The 15,289-nt window shown below is 41.5% G+C and overlaps 1 protein-coding gene across 1 annotated transcript in view; it reads right to left on the minus strand.

Annotated features, from left to right (window-relative positions):
- The window catches only part of LOC146554184 (neuropilin and tolloid-like protein 1), a 44,347-nt gene extending 33,481 nt beyond the window's left edge, over positions 1-10,866 (minus strand). The window contains exons 1-4 of the mRNA XM_085254088.1: positions 10,700-10,866; positions 10,370-10,435; positions 9,529-9,663; positions 9,178-9,426 (exon numbers count right to left, since the gene is read on the minus strand). Of these exons, the coding sequence (XP_085110214.1) occupies positions 9,178-9,426; positions 9,529-9,663; positions 10,370-10,435; positions 10,700-10,727 (478 nt within the window). The 5' untranslated portion in view covers positions 10,728-10,866. The remainder of the gene's footprint in view (positions 1-9,177; positions 9,427-9,528; positions 9,664-10,369; positions 10,436-10,699) is intronic.
- Positions 10,867-15,289: the final 4,423 nt, after the last annotated feature.

Below are 15,289 nucleotides of genomic sequence, written 5' to 3' on the forward strand. Positions count from 1 at the left end.
TAGACCCGGAAGTAGGATTCCTCACGTCATCACTTAACAATCGGATATCAATCATTCTTATTTTACCTTTCAAAATAATGACCCTTTCAAATTGACCATATATCGGTGTGCGTTTTCAATGGCTTCAGAAAGCTATAAAATGGAAAATTGCTGTTTCCACAGAATAATTACTATCTATATTGACAGTATTCCATCCCACAGTGATACCAGGTTAATCTCAAGTCACTATGATTTTGCCTTTCAAAATAAGAGCCCTTTCAAATGACACATACGGGAAATAATCTTTCAATGAATTCTGATTTCTCTAAAAAGACAAATTCTTGTTTCCACAGGAGAATTTCAATCTGGGTCAAGAGTATGCAAACCCACAATGATACCATATCAATATCAAGTCAGTCTGATTTTGCCTTCCAAATTAATGGCTTGTTGAAATTGCCCATTTAAGACCTCTTTTAACAATTTCAGAATGCTCTAAAAATGAAAATTGCTGTTTCCACAGGATAATTTTACTTTAGATCAACAGTATACAACCCCACAGTGACACCATATCAATATCAAGTCAGTCTGATTTTGCCTTTTTAAATTAATGGCCTGTTGAATTTACCCATTTAAGACCTAACTTTCAGTGGTTTCAGAATGCTCTAAAAAGGAAATTTTCTGTTTCCACAGGGTAATTCCACTTTAGATCAACAGTGTCCAACCCCACAGTGATACCATATCAATATCAAATCAGTCTAATATTGCTTTCCAAAATAAAAGGCTCTTCAAATTGCCCATATATGACCTACCCTTGGAGCGAATTCAAAATGCTCTAAAATGGAAAATTTTTGCTTCCACAGGATAATTCCACTTTAGATCAACAGTATACAACCCCACAGTGATACCATATCAATATCAAGTCATTCTGAGTTTGCCTTCCAAAATAAAAGCCGTTTCAAATTGCCCAGAAGCGCCGGGGGAAACGCGCTGGTATTAGGAACTGACTGAGACAGCAGGCGCATCGCGCACCACTGCCCAGTATCCTACTGGCCAATGTACAATCCATGGAGAACAAGCTCGATGACCTAAGAGCAAGGGTCACCTTCCAACGTGACATGAGGGACTGCAACATTCTGTGCTTCACGGAGACATGGCTGACCCCCACCGTGCCGGACCAGGCCGTAACTCCGTCTGATTCATTCTTTGTGCTCCGCGCGGACAGAACGGCAGAGTCGAACAAAACCAAAGTTGGAGGAGTGTGTTTCATGGTAAACAGAAAGTGGTGTGATGCCAGGAGCATTTCTACTCTCTCCAGCGGCTGCTCGCCACATCTGGAGTTCCTGAGCATTAAGTGCCGCCCTTTCTATCTGCCCCGTGAGTTCACCTCGGTCATCGCCACGGTGGTCTACATCCCACCCCAAGCGGACACAGGTATGGCTTTGTCCGAACTACATGATGTGCTGAGCTCGCTTCAAAACAAGGACCCGGGCGCAGCCCTCATTGTAGCAGGAGACTTTAACAAAGCGAACCTCAGACAAGTCATGCCAAACTTTTACCAGCATGTCTCGTGTCCAACGAGGGGGGATTGAATTTTGGATCACTGCTACACGCCATACAAGCAGGGTTACAAAGCTGTCTCACACCCGGCTTTTGGGAAGTCTGACCACAACGCCATCTTCCTCATTCCCCAGTATAAACAAAACATATGGAGGGAAGACGTGACCACGAGCGAGGTAAAACGGTGGACTGCCCAATCAGAAGCTACGCTACAGGACGCACTCAATGACGTCGACTGGGACATGTTCAGAGCATGCGCAGTCGACATCAACGAGTTTACGGAAGTAGCAGTATGCTTCGTCAATATGCTAGCGGAGGAGATTATCCCCACTGCGAGATTCCCCACATTCCCAAACCAGAAACCGTGGATGGACAGATCGATCCGCTCTGCAGTAAACGCCAGGACCGCCTCCTACAACACGGGTCTCGCCACTGGCGATATGAGCGCCTACAAAGCGGCCTCATACGGCGTACAGCGTGCGGTGCGCGGTGAGAGATGCCAAACGCCGATACCGGGAACGTGTGGAGTCCCGCTTCCACCAGGGTGACACACGGAGTATGTGGCACGGACTACGCACCATTACGGACTACAAAGCCAGGGACACTGCGCCGATCAATGCCAACTCTGCATTCACCAACGAGCTGAATCAGTTCTACGCCCATTTCGAGGTTAGCCAGGCGGCTAATGCTATTTACCACCTGACTACTGAGGACAGTGATGTCATCAGCGAGAGACCGGTGACCAGCATCGCGGAGCATGACGTCCGAGCGGCATTGAGGAGAGTGAACACAAGGAAAGTGGCGGGGCCAGACGGCATCACCGGCCATCTGCTGTGCTGACCAGCTAGCAAGTGTGTTCACTTACATCTTCAACGATTCCCTGGTGAAGTCTGTGGTCCCCACATGCTTCAAAAGATCCACCATCATCCCTGTGCCCAAGAACAGCAAACCCTCATGGTCAGCCCACATTCAGGTCCAGACCAAAAAGGCTAGGCAGCGCCTGTATCACCTACGACAACTGAGGAAGTTCAGGGTCTCTCCAAAGATCCTCAGGATTCTCTATACAGGCGCTGTGGAGAGCATCCTCACACAGAACATGACATCGTGGTTTGGGAACAGCTGTGTGAAGGACCAAAAAGCTCTCCAGAGAGTGATCCGTACAGCAGAATGCTGCTGCAGGATTGCTCTCCCCCCGCTTCAGGACACCTACACCAGGAGATGCCGGACTAGAGCAGCGTAGATACTGAAGGACCCGTCCCATCCTGGCAACAAACTGTTCCAACTTCTGCAATCTGGTAGAAGGTTCCGCATCTTCCGGGCAAAGACAGAGAGACTCAAGAGGAGCTTCTATCCCCAAGCCATCCGGGCCCTAAACACACACACCCGCCCTCTCACATCATCTATAATTGACTGAGACAGGACTCTCTTCCAGACACTAAACCAAGGAACAATGTACATTTCAAATTCCTTTAATTTTACATATGTTCATATTGTCTATCCTGTAAAATAGTCAGATGTCTATTCATATTAATGTACAGAATTCACCTGCTGGCTGCTACTACTGCACATTCACCTAATGTATATACTATATATATATATATATATATATATATATATATATATATATAAAATGTTCTTCCTCTACCCCCCCCCAATTTGTGCACATGTTGAGGAGCGTGTCAGGTTACATTTCACTGTGTGTTATACTTGTATAACTATGCATTTGACAAATAAAGAACCTTGAACCTTGAACCATATACAACCTACTCTTTTAATGATTTCAGAATGCTCCAAAAATGAAAATTGCTGTTTCCACAGGATAATTTCACTTTAGATCAGCAGTATACAACCCCACAGTGACACCATATCAATATAAAATCAGTCTGATTTTGCCTTCCAAAATAAAACACTTTTCAAATTCACCATATACAACCTACTCTTGGAGCGAATTCAAAATGCTCTAAAATGGAAAATTTCTATTTCCACAGCATAATTTCACTTTAGATCAACAGTATACAACCCCACAGTGACACCATATCAATATCAAATCAGTCTGATTTTGACGTCCAAAATAAAAGCCGTTTCAAATTGCCCATATACAACCTACTCTTTTAACGATTTCAAAATGCTCTAAAAATGAAAATTGCTGTTTCCACGGGATAATTTCACTCAAGATCAACAGTGTACACTATCACGGGGATATCAAGTCAATTTCGAGTCGCCTTGATTTTGCCTTTTAAAGTAATGGCCCGTTGAAATTGCCCATGTATGACCCACTCTTTCACTGACTTCAGAATCCCATTAAAAGCAAAGTTGCTGTTTCCACAAGATCATTTCACTCTACATTGACAGTATACAACCCCACAGTTTTATCATGTTAATATCGTAATTATAATTGTTTATTTGGTACTTTTAATAATTAAACGCGGATGCTGTTAACAGGACAATTACTGTTTCCACTAAGTAACTGGAGTTCATGCAAACCATACACAACCTCTACAGTGGTAACATCTCCATCTCAAATCAATCTCGTTTTGCATTTCAGAGTAAAAGCCTTTTGACTTTGTTTATAGGAGCTTGTCTTTCCATAACTTCAGAATGGCATTAAATGGAAAGTTCCAGCTTCCACGAATTAATACCAGTTCATGCCAACACATATCATTGCATATAATCTAACAGTGGAGTTGGTGACCATACTTTTCGGTGACTTCAGAATGCTGTTAAATAGGAAAATCCCTGTTCCCATGGACTAATTTTTCTCTAAATCAATAATATACTCCCTCAAAGACTGTGAAAATCAAGTCTTTCTTATTTTGGATTTAAAAATAATTGCCCTGGAAATGTTTTACAAGCTGTTTTGTAATGTCTTTATTTTCTGGGAAAACTGAGGATCAAGGATATTAAAGGGTAAAGGCACTGATATCCAATAACTAATACAATATCAGTGCCTGGAGCTCAAATGTCAGTAAAAAGGTATGACGGATGCGCAGGAATTAATAAAGATCATTACTGGGATTAAGGGGACAGGCAACCAGTCAGCAGCCTTAACATACAGTATATGAGGTGTATAAAATTCTCAAAAGGATTCAGTTTGCAGCTCTCCATTTCCTCTTCCACACCAGGCAATGGCCTCCAAACATCACTAAGCCTTTGATTATTTAATCATGTGTTGATCCTTTTCCTTGACTGTATTTTGTGGCTTTAAACCTGACAAACACCCCCAACTTGACTATGACTTCTGGCCTGGTTATGCTACATACAACTTGAGAAACTAGACCAGGGCAATTCAAAGGAGCTTGCAAAGAAAAGCGTCTGGACTTCTTTAAGTTGCTTGAAGGCGTTTCACCTCTCTTTGCAAGCTCCTTTGACTATGATGACCTGGATGACTGAGAACCTTCACAGACAGGGCAAGGAAGGTTACAGGTTGTGGTATCAGCCAGTGTTCTCAGGACTAGCCCAGTAAAATCCACAATCTGTTTCTGAAGCCAGACAAGATACTTGTGTTATGGAACTTATTTTGTCTGGCTCCTGTATTGATGAAGTCAACACCATCACGGTTTAAGAACTATCAGCCAAATGCCATCATGCGAGATGAAAGTGCCAGGGAGCCAAATTCTCATTTATCTGAGACTGCAATTTAAAACATCTACTGACCCACACCAGGGCCAAGTATCTGGTTAGACACCATGTTTCGAAGGCCTTTGGTAATTGTGTTATGTTTGAATTTTGAAGCCGAATATTACAGGTCACCATGGCATTATGATTTTAGTTTAGCTAATTGATTCGTGTGATCTAGCATCATAGATAAATATATAGATAAAAGATATACAGCAATAGCAATGAACTGGAACAAAATCTGTAGTGTTTCCAAACAATACTGCTTCATGGAAACATGCATAAAATGAAAATGTTGAAAAGGTCCTTAAAAAGAAGTCTAATATTAATTTCTGCAACTGAAGACTTTTACAAATACTGTAGAATCAGTTAGCTTCATCCATCCATTCTCTTCCACTTATACTATCCAGGGTCGTGGGGGGTGCTGGAGCATATCCCAGGGAGACGCAGGGTACATATAGCGAGAGGCAAGGTACACCCTTTACAGGTCAATATCGTAATTATAATTGTTTATTTGGTACTTTTAATAATTAAACGCGGATGCTGTTAACAGGACAATTACTGTTGCAGGGGTAACACACAGAGACAGACAATCATTTGCACTCACATTCACATTCACACCTATGGGCAGTTTGGATTAATCAATTAACCTATCCCCACAAACTGCATGTCTTTGGACTGAGGAAAATGAAAACCAACGCAAACACGGGGAAAACATGCAAACTTCACACAGAAAGACCCCAGCCTGGTGGAATTGAACTGCTGTGAGGCAACAGTGCTAACCAAGCACACGGTAAAGTAAAATTTTTAGCTATTACATCAGCTCTAGTGCATATGATTACAAAGTTAAAATTTGAATATAGAGAAAACAGAGCTGGTTCGACAGAAACAACACAACTTTGTCAGGTTGGGGAACAGCATTTCTGGAACATTACTGAGCAGCATGGGGGCTCTAGAGGGATTGTCCTGGCTCCACTTTTTTTATATTGTATACAGCAGACTTCAAATATATATCTTTAGTCTTGCCAAATCCAGAAATACTCAGATGACACTGCAATTATAACGTGTCTCAGGAATGGGCAGGAATCTAAAGACTGGGACCTTTTCTTGCCTTGAGCAACTGGATTCAGATAATTATCTGCAGGCTTTTCATACAAATAGCAGATGAGCTAGGAATTTTTCTCTGTGATCAGAAAAATTATTGTAATTATTGTTTTTGTACGTAAGGCATTGTCTGGCACCTCTGTTTTGGTTTTTTTATAAAAACTGTTCCCGACTCCACTGTTAGATTATATGCAGTGATATGTGTTGGCATGAACTAGTATTAATTTGTGGTTTCTCTGTGAATTTCCCATTACGTCGTAGCGCACTCAGTGCTTGCTTGGAAGTTTAGGGGTTTTTTTCGCTGTAAAAAGAAGTTTTCTTCCCACGCACAACAGACGCTAACGTTTTTGTCACTTTTTATGGAATCAAACTCAAAATAAGGTCAGTACTTCCACGCTTTAAACGCTCATACTCTCTCCCGCACTCGATATATTATCCATTGTTGATCTGCACACAGCTGTTGTCACGAATGTCGCACTTGCTTACATCACTGTCATGAGACATTCTTGCAAAATAATCACGGTTTTAGTAACGCAGTAACGCAGCGTTCCTACGGGAAAGTAACAGTAATCTAATTACCGTTTTTGCAACAGTAATCCCTTATTTTACTCATTACTTGAAAAAAGTAATCGGATTACAGTAACACATTACTGCACATCTCTGGTTATCATGTGTTTGCTATGATGTGATGTGTAGTAATGGTTATTAAGGTGCTAATCGCTAATTGGGGATAAGCTAGCAAGCTCGACAATTAGCTGCCATGCTAAGCAGACGTTGGTAGCCAAGTTCATATGTCACACTGTGGGGTTACGAGCTCACATGGCTTGTAGCTGTGCCAGAGAGCAAGCTTGGGTGAGCTAGCCTTAAAAAAAGACTATCGTTCGTTCTCCTGCCAGACGCCTCGCTGCTGTGCTGCTTCGCTGCTGTGCTGCCTTACTGCCTTACTACTGTGCTGTCTCGCTGGTGCCATTAAAGGACCGGCGGCTGCCATCCATTCATCCATCCGGACCTCGATTATTTGGACCGAAGTACTCACACACACACACCCGCACTCAGTGCCATACACTCTCTTTATTTTGCTGGCCAGCTAACACCATTGTTTTTTTTTGGGGGGGGGGGTTGCATTCACAAAGACTATCCAAAGACATTTTGGTTATTGTCAAATAGACACTCTCTGATTACGGACTGAGGAGGTTGTGGTGTTACAACCCCAGGACTGAGAAAAAAAAGACTCTTTACACCAATATATTCACTTGTATATTCACTGAGAAAAAAAAGACTCTTTACACCAATATATTCACTTGTCTCCTGGTTAGGAGAAGTGGCTATTGATGGAAATATTTTTTTTCTTTTTTCTTCTTCTTGTCTTTGTTTACATTGTATCCCAGAGAAGTTTTAAGTTGTTCAGGTTGAAACATTTGCACTTAGAGTCGGTTAAGTTTCCTTTGATGTATCAGCGTCAAGCTGATGTTTAAGAGGGTAGGTTAAGGACGTATGTGCTCCAGTCCATCAATCCTTTAAAGTGCTGGACACAGATGGTAAATTGCCATCAGACCCTAAATAAATTGTCCTCTGCTGTTATCCATATTGCTTCACTCATTCTTTGGTGAGTAGATGTATTGGTTACATAGGTCTATTAGGTTATGTTGTGGTGATCCTCGGGTTGGGGAATGGGTGTTCCTACTGGAATGCAAAATTAAAACCAAGATGGACAAGAAAAGTTCAAAGCCATTAGGTGCTCAGCTTAGAAAAAAGAGAAAAGAAGAGGAGGAGAAACAAGTAAAAGATACAGGTAAGCAGATGTGTCATTGGATAATGGCAGGTCATGTATCCTGAAACTATCAGAATCAGAATACTTTATTAACCCCTAAAGAAATGATGTGGGCTACAGTTGCTCCAAGAAGAAATGGTAAAAATAGTAACAGTAACAGACTAAACTCCAAACAATACATTATGTTACAGATTATGTTTTAATATTAATTAGTCATTGTCAATTGTTGACTTGTCCTGTTTTCATTGTATGACAATTATGATGGCTGTCTGGTAGCTGTTTGAATACTATGCATACTCACTCTCTCTCTCTTCATATGTGTGTGTATGTTTCTCTGGTGAAATTCAGTATGGTTCTGACAACAGTCTTATGTTTGTTATGTTTTATGTACAATCCTTAATATTTATACACACATTTATACACACACATACACATAAAGTTTAATGTGTGTGTGTGTGTGTGTGTGTGTGTGTGTGTGTGTGTGTGTGTGTGTGTGTGGAGAGAGGGGGTGGGATGTTCGCCCAGGGCGCCAAACAGGCTAGGACCGCCACTGTAAATGATTAATAAAATACATGCAATAAATGATTAATACACTCATGAGTCATCAGACATTATACTCGCAAATTATCTCTGATTTGATTGATTACCTTCCTCAATAAATTAGATTATACAGAACAATCTGCATTTTTCTTTTATTTTTCCTTCCTTTTTTCCAACCATGTTAGCATTCAGTCCCATTTCTATTTAAACATACAAGTAAATGCAATCATATCTGTTTTGTCGATGTCAAGCAACGTTTTAGTCTGTGCTGAACCATTTGCATTTGGCAAACAGTGTCTGTTTGCCAAATGCTGAGTTATATTCTCCACCTAGCTATGCCTTTGACTCCGGGGAAGGTAATGTGCTTCAAATTTATTTAAACATTTTAATGCTTTGTTGATGGAGAACACTTGAGTACATCCTGACCTTAAAACTGAAAGAATGTGCAAGGCAATGCTCAAACTGAAGAGAACTTGTTGGGCTACAGTTTTACAAGGGTTTGTCTCTTTGAGTGACTGATTTAAAAATGATGCTTAATATTAACAATAATTGTTTGGTGTAAAATACAGCTTTTATGAAGACGAAACTTGCTCACGGCTTCATTCACTCACCTTTTGTGAAGTTATACCGTGCTGAGAAACCAATGGCCTCGAGTTCACTATCAGCCACAAATTTGATGTACAAGTACCTCCCACTGGAGCGGACATATGACGGGCTTTCCTGCCCGCAGTAGCGACCAATTATGGGAGAGAAACCAAAGGGACCATCGCGGACTTCAATGTGGTCGAACTTACACTCCCAGGAGGGCTCGATGGAATACTTCTCATCAAAGAACAGGTCGATGCACTGCCGAGGAGAGGCTACAACAGGCCAAGAGGTTGAGAGAAGGTGAAGTTAACAGCAGGAGGAGTGGGAAGTGGTACTGTAAGGATGCTAAAAAACAAAACAAGATAAGGTCTCACCTTCTATAATATAGATGCATTCCCTCTCAGGTGGGTATTTCTCAGGGTAATTCGGTGATGTGAAATACCCTCCATCAGGCTTCTTTACCCAGGTCCCACACTCCCCAGCTGGTGTCACACCCGAGTTGTTCTTTACTAGAAGCGGGTACACAGGCAATATAAAGTACACAGTTTACCAAAAGTAGATCACATCCTTGTATCTTTAGTTTTAAAACATCCATATTTTTGTAGCACAAATTGGATTTGTCAAACTTTTCCATCTTTTGAGAAGATACTGCCAGAAACAATGGAAAAAGGTTAAAATAGAAGACTTTCAGCATTACAGGTTAGCTAATTATTTACTATACTGTGCTACAGTACTTTTTGGCACTATATTGATATTTTATTAGTTTAATATTATCACTGCACTTTTCTCATGAGATCATTATCACAAAATCTAATCTATCCATTCGCTTCCACTTATCAGGGTCGCTGGAGCCTATCCCAGCTGTTATAGGGCGAGAGGTGGGGTACACCCTGGACAATTTGGATTATCCGGAGGAAGCCGGAGTACCCGGAGGGAACCCACGCAAACACGGGGAGAACATGCAAACTCCACACAGAAAGACCCCAGCCTGATGGTGGAATTGAACTCAGGACCTTCTTGCTGTACAGCAACAGTACTAACCACCATGCCACCGTGCTGCCACTCAATCTAATAATTAGTTTTATTATTTCTCATGATAGATTAATATTCATACATTTCACTACATTTTAGGTTAAAACCCAGAGTAGTATTCGAGTATCAGGCCACCTGCCCTCTGCAGCTACATGAATGATATGGCAAGATGTGATAGATTACCTTGAGCTTTTGTTTTAGTAGCTGTGGCACTTGACAGCTCAGGTGAGAGGAGGCTTGCTGCTAAAGCTGACAGGACACAAAAAAGAAGACGTTAAAGATGACGTTGTTCGTAGGGAGTTGCTTGTATTTACTTTGAAAAAGCAACAACAGATAACTAAACCAGCATAAACACCGGTTAGACTAGGAGACTGTAAATCGGTGGCTGCTGTTTTTACTTTCTTATAGATAAAAGCTATTTGATATATTTATTTTTTGAATCACATGCACGAACAACAAGGGTCGCTTACTTACTGAACTATGTTCAATAAGTGAACGTTTCAGGGAACTTACCGATTTGCAGCACAAGTTTGTGCAGCATGTCTGTTCCCCGAGGATGTGTAGTTCAGTTTGCTGTTGGTTAAAGAGTGTCCATCAACCCACCAATTCCTCAGAGAATTCGCCAAATCCGAGAGCTGGCTTGTCCATCTCTCCCGCCGTGCGTCCCCGTCGGCTCAAAAGATTACACTCTCGTCCGCCACCAACCTTCACAATTTTTGCTCCACCTTTAGGCTGCCTTAATCCTCTGAAAAGATACAGCCTCCAGTCATTCACAAGGCTGCGCTGTCCCGAGGCTTGGTGCCTTAATCCAGCCTCCAGTAACGCAGTCAGCGCAGTTATCAATACAGTTCACTGGAATCAATTCAAAAATATTAATAATAGTAAAAAAAATTTACTATAACAAAAATGCAGTTGTACCCATTAAATGGTTTCATGTTTAATTGGATGAAATAAAATGTTCAGCACTTATCAAACAGGCAAATTTATGTCTGTTTTCATGAAATCTGAAGCAAAACCCGAAGATATATCCAGTGGCGGTCCTAGCCTGTTTGGTGCCCTGAGCGACCCCCCCCCCACACACACACACACACATATAAACTTTATGTGTATGTGTGTGTATAAATGTGTGTATAAATATTAAGGATTGTACATAAAACATAACAAACATAAAACTGTTGTCGGAACCATACTGAATTTCACCAGAGAAACATACACACACGCACACATATGAAGAGAGAGAGAGTGAGTATGCAAACAGCTACCAGACAGCCTTCATTATTTGTCATACAATGACAACAGGACAAGTCAACAATTGACAATGACTAATTAATATTAAAACATAATCTGTAACAGAATGTCGAAAAAAACATTGGTGCAAATTATGTCTGTATCATAATGTCTGGTGTTTTCGTGTTTGTTGGTTTGTTTTTATTTTGTTTTATTTTGCGAGTTGGTTATTAGATGCTGCTCCAGCCAGAGAATCCCCCGCAGCCCCGCCCTCTCCTCCCTGTGCTGCAAGCACCAGGCGCACCTTGCAAACGGAGGGCGCCCTTACTCCCAGCAAATGGGCGATAGAAAACCGATCGGTGCCTATGCCATCCCCAGTATGCGCTGGCATGACGTCGGGGCAGCATGAGTACGAGCAAAATTTTTTTTTTTCGATGCCCGTGATGCGGTCCCCCACCATGATGCCGCACCAGGCAACCACCTGTGTCGCCCATATCAATAACCGCTACTGTATCTGAGTCTTCTATCAAAAGTTAGAAGACTCTGACTATTACATGTATTTGAATGGAGTTCTCGCCCGAAACAAAGTATAGGTTTTCATTTTGTGAATAACTTGAAAATCTTAGCTCAAACAGCTGCAAAACCTGTTTGCCCAGCACGGGGATATTGAATTCTATAAGATAAAGCCATAAAGATGTGAGTCTGAGTCTTCTATCAAAAGTTACAGCTATGAAGTTGTACAAAAACGCTTTATTTCGTCAAGCCAGTGCGTTTCTTTTTTTTTCCCCCAGATATTTTTATTAAAGTTTCTGCATCCATTTTTACAAAAGACAAATTGAACAATATGCCGTTTTCTTTTTGAAGAACATAAAACAATATGAAACATACACTCCCACCTCATAATTATAGGAGTACTAGTGGGTGTACAAAAAGAAAAAAGAAAGGGTCCAGTCTAATATACGAGTAGCAAACCCTGGAGTACAAGATAACAGTTCCTGAGTGCACAAGAGAGATCTGGAGAGTTTCAAAGCCCACACCCCCGCACAGACACAGAAAAAACAAAACACACAAACCAAGAAAAAAACAAAACAAAAAAACAAAAACAAAACACAAACATAATGAGTGGTCAGCTTAGTTGTAGAGATAAGTCAATTTTGTAAGAGAAAAGAAATATGTATAAAGTAGGTAAGTAAATGCCATCATAAGGCGCAGGCACAATATTCAATTCAATTCAATTTTATTTATATAGCGCCAAATCACAACAAAAGTCGCCTCAAGGCGCTTCATAGATACAGAGAAAAACCCAACAATCATATGACCCCCTATGAGCAAGCACTTTGGCGACAGTGGGAAGGAAAAACTCCCTTTTAACAGGAAGAAACCTCCGGCAGAACCAGGCTCAGGGAGGGGCGGCCATCTGCTGCGACCGGTTGGGGTGAGAGAAGGAAGACAGGATAAAGACATGCTGTGGAAGAGAGACAGAGGTTAATAACAGATATGATTCAATGCAGAGAGGTCTATTAATACATAGTGAGTGAGAAAGGTGACTGGAAAGGAAAAACTCAATGCATCATGGGAATCCCCCGGCAGCCTACATCTATTGCAGCATAACAAAGGGAGGATTCAGGGTCACCTGGTCCAGCCCTAACTATATGCTTTAGAAAAAAGGAAAGTTTTAAGCCTAATCTTAAAAGTAGAGATAGTGTCTGTCTCCCGAATCCAAACTGGAAGCTGGTTCCACAGAAGAGGGGCCTGAAAACTGAAGGCTCTCCCTCCCATTCTACTTTTAAATACTCTAGGAACAACAAGTAGGCCTGCAGAGCGAGAGCGGAGCGCTCTAATAGGGTGATATGGTACTACAAGGTCATTAAGATAAGATGGGGCCTGATTATTTAAGACCTTGTATGTGAGGAGCAGGATTTTGAATTCAATTCTGGATTTAACAGGAAGCCAATGAAGGGAAGCCAAAACAGGAGAAATATGCTCTCTCTTTCTAGTCCCTGTCAGGACTCTTGCTGCAGCATTTTGGATTAGCTGAAGGCTTTTCAGTGAGTTTTTTGGACATCCTGATAATAATGAATTACAGTAGTCCAGCCTGGAAGTAATAAATGCATGAACTAGTTTTTCAGCGTCACTCTGAGACAGGATATTTCTAATTTTAGAGATGTTGCGCAAATGGAAGAAAGCAGTCTTACATATTTGTTTAATATGTGCGTTGAAGGACATGTCCTGGTCAAAAATGACTCCAAGGTTCCTCACAGCGTTACTGGAGGCCAAGGTAATGCCATCCAGAGTAAGAATCTGATTAGATACCATATTTCTAAGATTTTCAGGGCCGAGTACAATAACCTCAGTTTTATCTGAATTAAGAAGCAGAAAGTTAGCGGCCATCCAGGTCTTTATGTCTTTAAGACATTCCTGCAGTTTAACTAATTGGTGTGTGTTATCTGGCTTCATGGACAGATAGAGCTGGGTGTCATCTGCATAGCAGTGAAAATGTATGCTATGTCTTCTAATGATGCTGCCTAAGGGAAGCATGTATAATGTAAACAGAATTGGTCCTAGCACTGAACCCTGTGGAACTCCATAATTAACCTCAGTGTGTGAAGAGGACTCTCCATTTACATGCACGAATTGGAGTCTATTAGATAGATATGATACAAACCACTGCAGTGCAGTACCTGTAATACCTACAGCATGTTCTAATCGCTCTAATAGGATATTATGATCAACAGTATCGAACGCTGCACTGAGGTCTAGCAGGACAAGCACAGAGATGAGTCCACTGTCAGAGGCCATAAGAAGATCATTTGTAACCTTCACTAAAGCTGTTTCTGTGCTGTGCTGAGCTCTGAAACCTGACTGAAACTCTTCAAATAAACCATTCCTCTGCAGATGATCTGTTAGCTGTTTGACAACTACTCTTTCAAGGATTTTTGATATGAAAGGAAGGTTGGAGATTGGCCTATAATTAGCTAAGACTGCTGGGTCTAGAGATGGCTTTTTGAGTAAAGGTTTAACTACAGCCAGCTTGAAGGCCTGTGGTACAATAGAGTCCATATACTTAAACTTAAACATCTTACTTAAACATAAGATAAAATAAAATATAATAAAGTCTGAGCTGGCTAATTGGGAGCGTTGCAAGACCGCAAAGTGTGAACATGGTCAAAAAAGGGTTGCCAGGTCTTAAAAAATTTGGCCATAGACCCACGCAGGGTGAATTTAATCTTTTCGAGTTTGCTAAAATGCCAAGTGTCTCTGATCCAGATTTCCTTGGGATGGGGGAGAAGGGGACTTCCAAAATAACAATATTCTGCGTCTTGCCAATAAGGTGAGAAATGCTACCAGATTCGCTTGGGGCGTCGGCAAGGCAACTGTATCAGGAAGAACCCCAAACAAAGCAGTTAAGGGCACAGGTTGGAGGGTTAGCTGGATGATCTTTAATAAAGTCAGAAAAATATTAATCCAGTATTGTTTGAGGGATGGACATGACCAAAACATATGTATTAGAGAGGCAGGTGTTTGATGACAACGGTCGCAATCAGGGCTAAGGTTGGGGTATATTTGAGCTAGTCTGGCTTTAGTCCAGTGTACACGGTGCAAAATCTTACATTGAATCAGCCCGTGTTTGGCACATAATGAGGAGCCATGGACCCGGTAAAGAATTTTATCCCAAGAGTCATCCTGAATCACACACCCCAAATCCTGCTCCCATGCCATTTTAATAGCCGAGGTTGAGGAGTTGCCAAAGGAACATATTCTCCTGGCCTGTGATGAAGGGGGAGGCGATAGAAGGTTATCAAAGTCATGATAAGGAGGTCTAGATGGGAACAGTGCGTTTCTGACTATTACATGCATTTGAATGGGGAACTCGCC

Source organism: Mchenga conophoros, linkage group LG18, assembly GCF_057382185.1.
Source record: "Mchenga conophoros isolate Kocher_MC1m ecotype Shallow Benthic linkage group LG18, M_conophoros_male_GT1.1, whole genome shotgun sequence".
NCBI lineage: Eukaryota > Metazoa > Chordata > Actinopteri > Cichliformes > Cichlidae > Mchenga > Mchenga conophoros.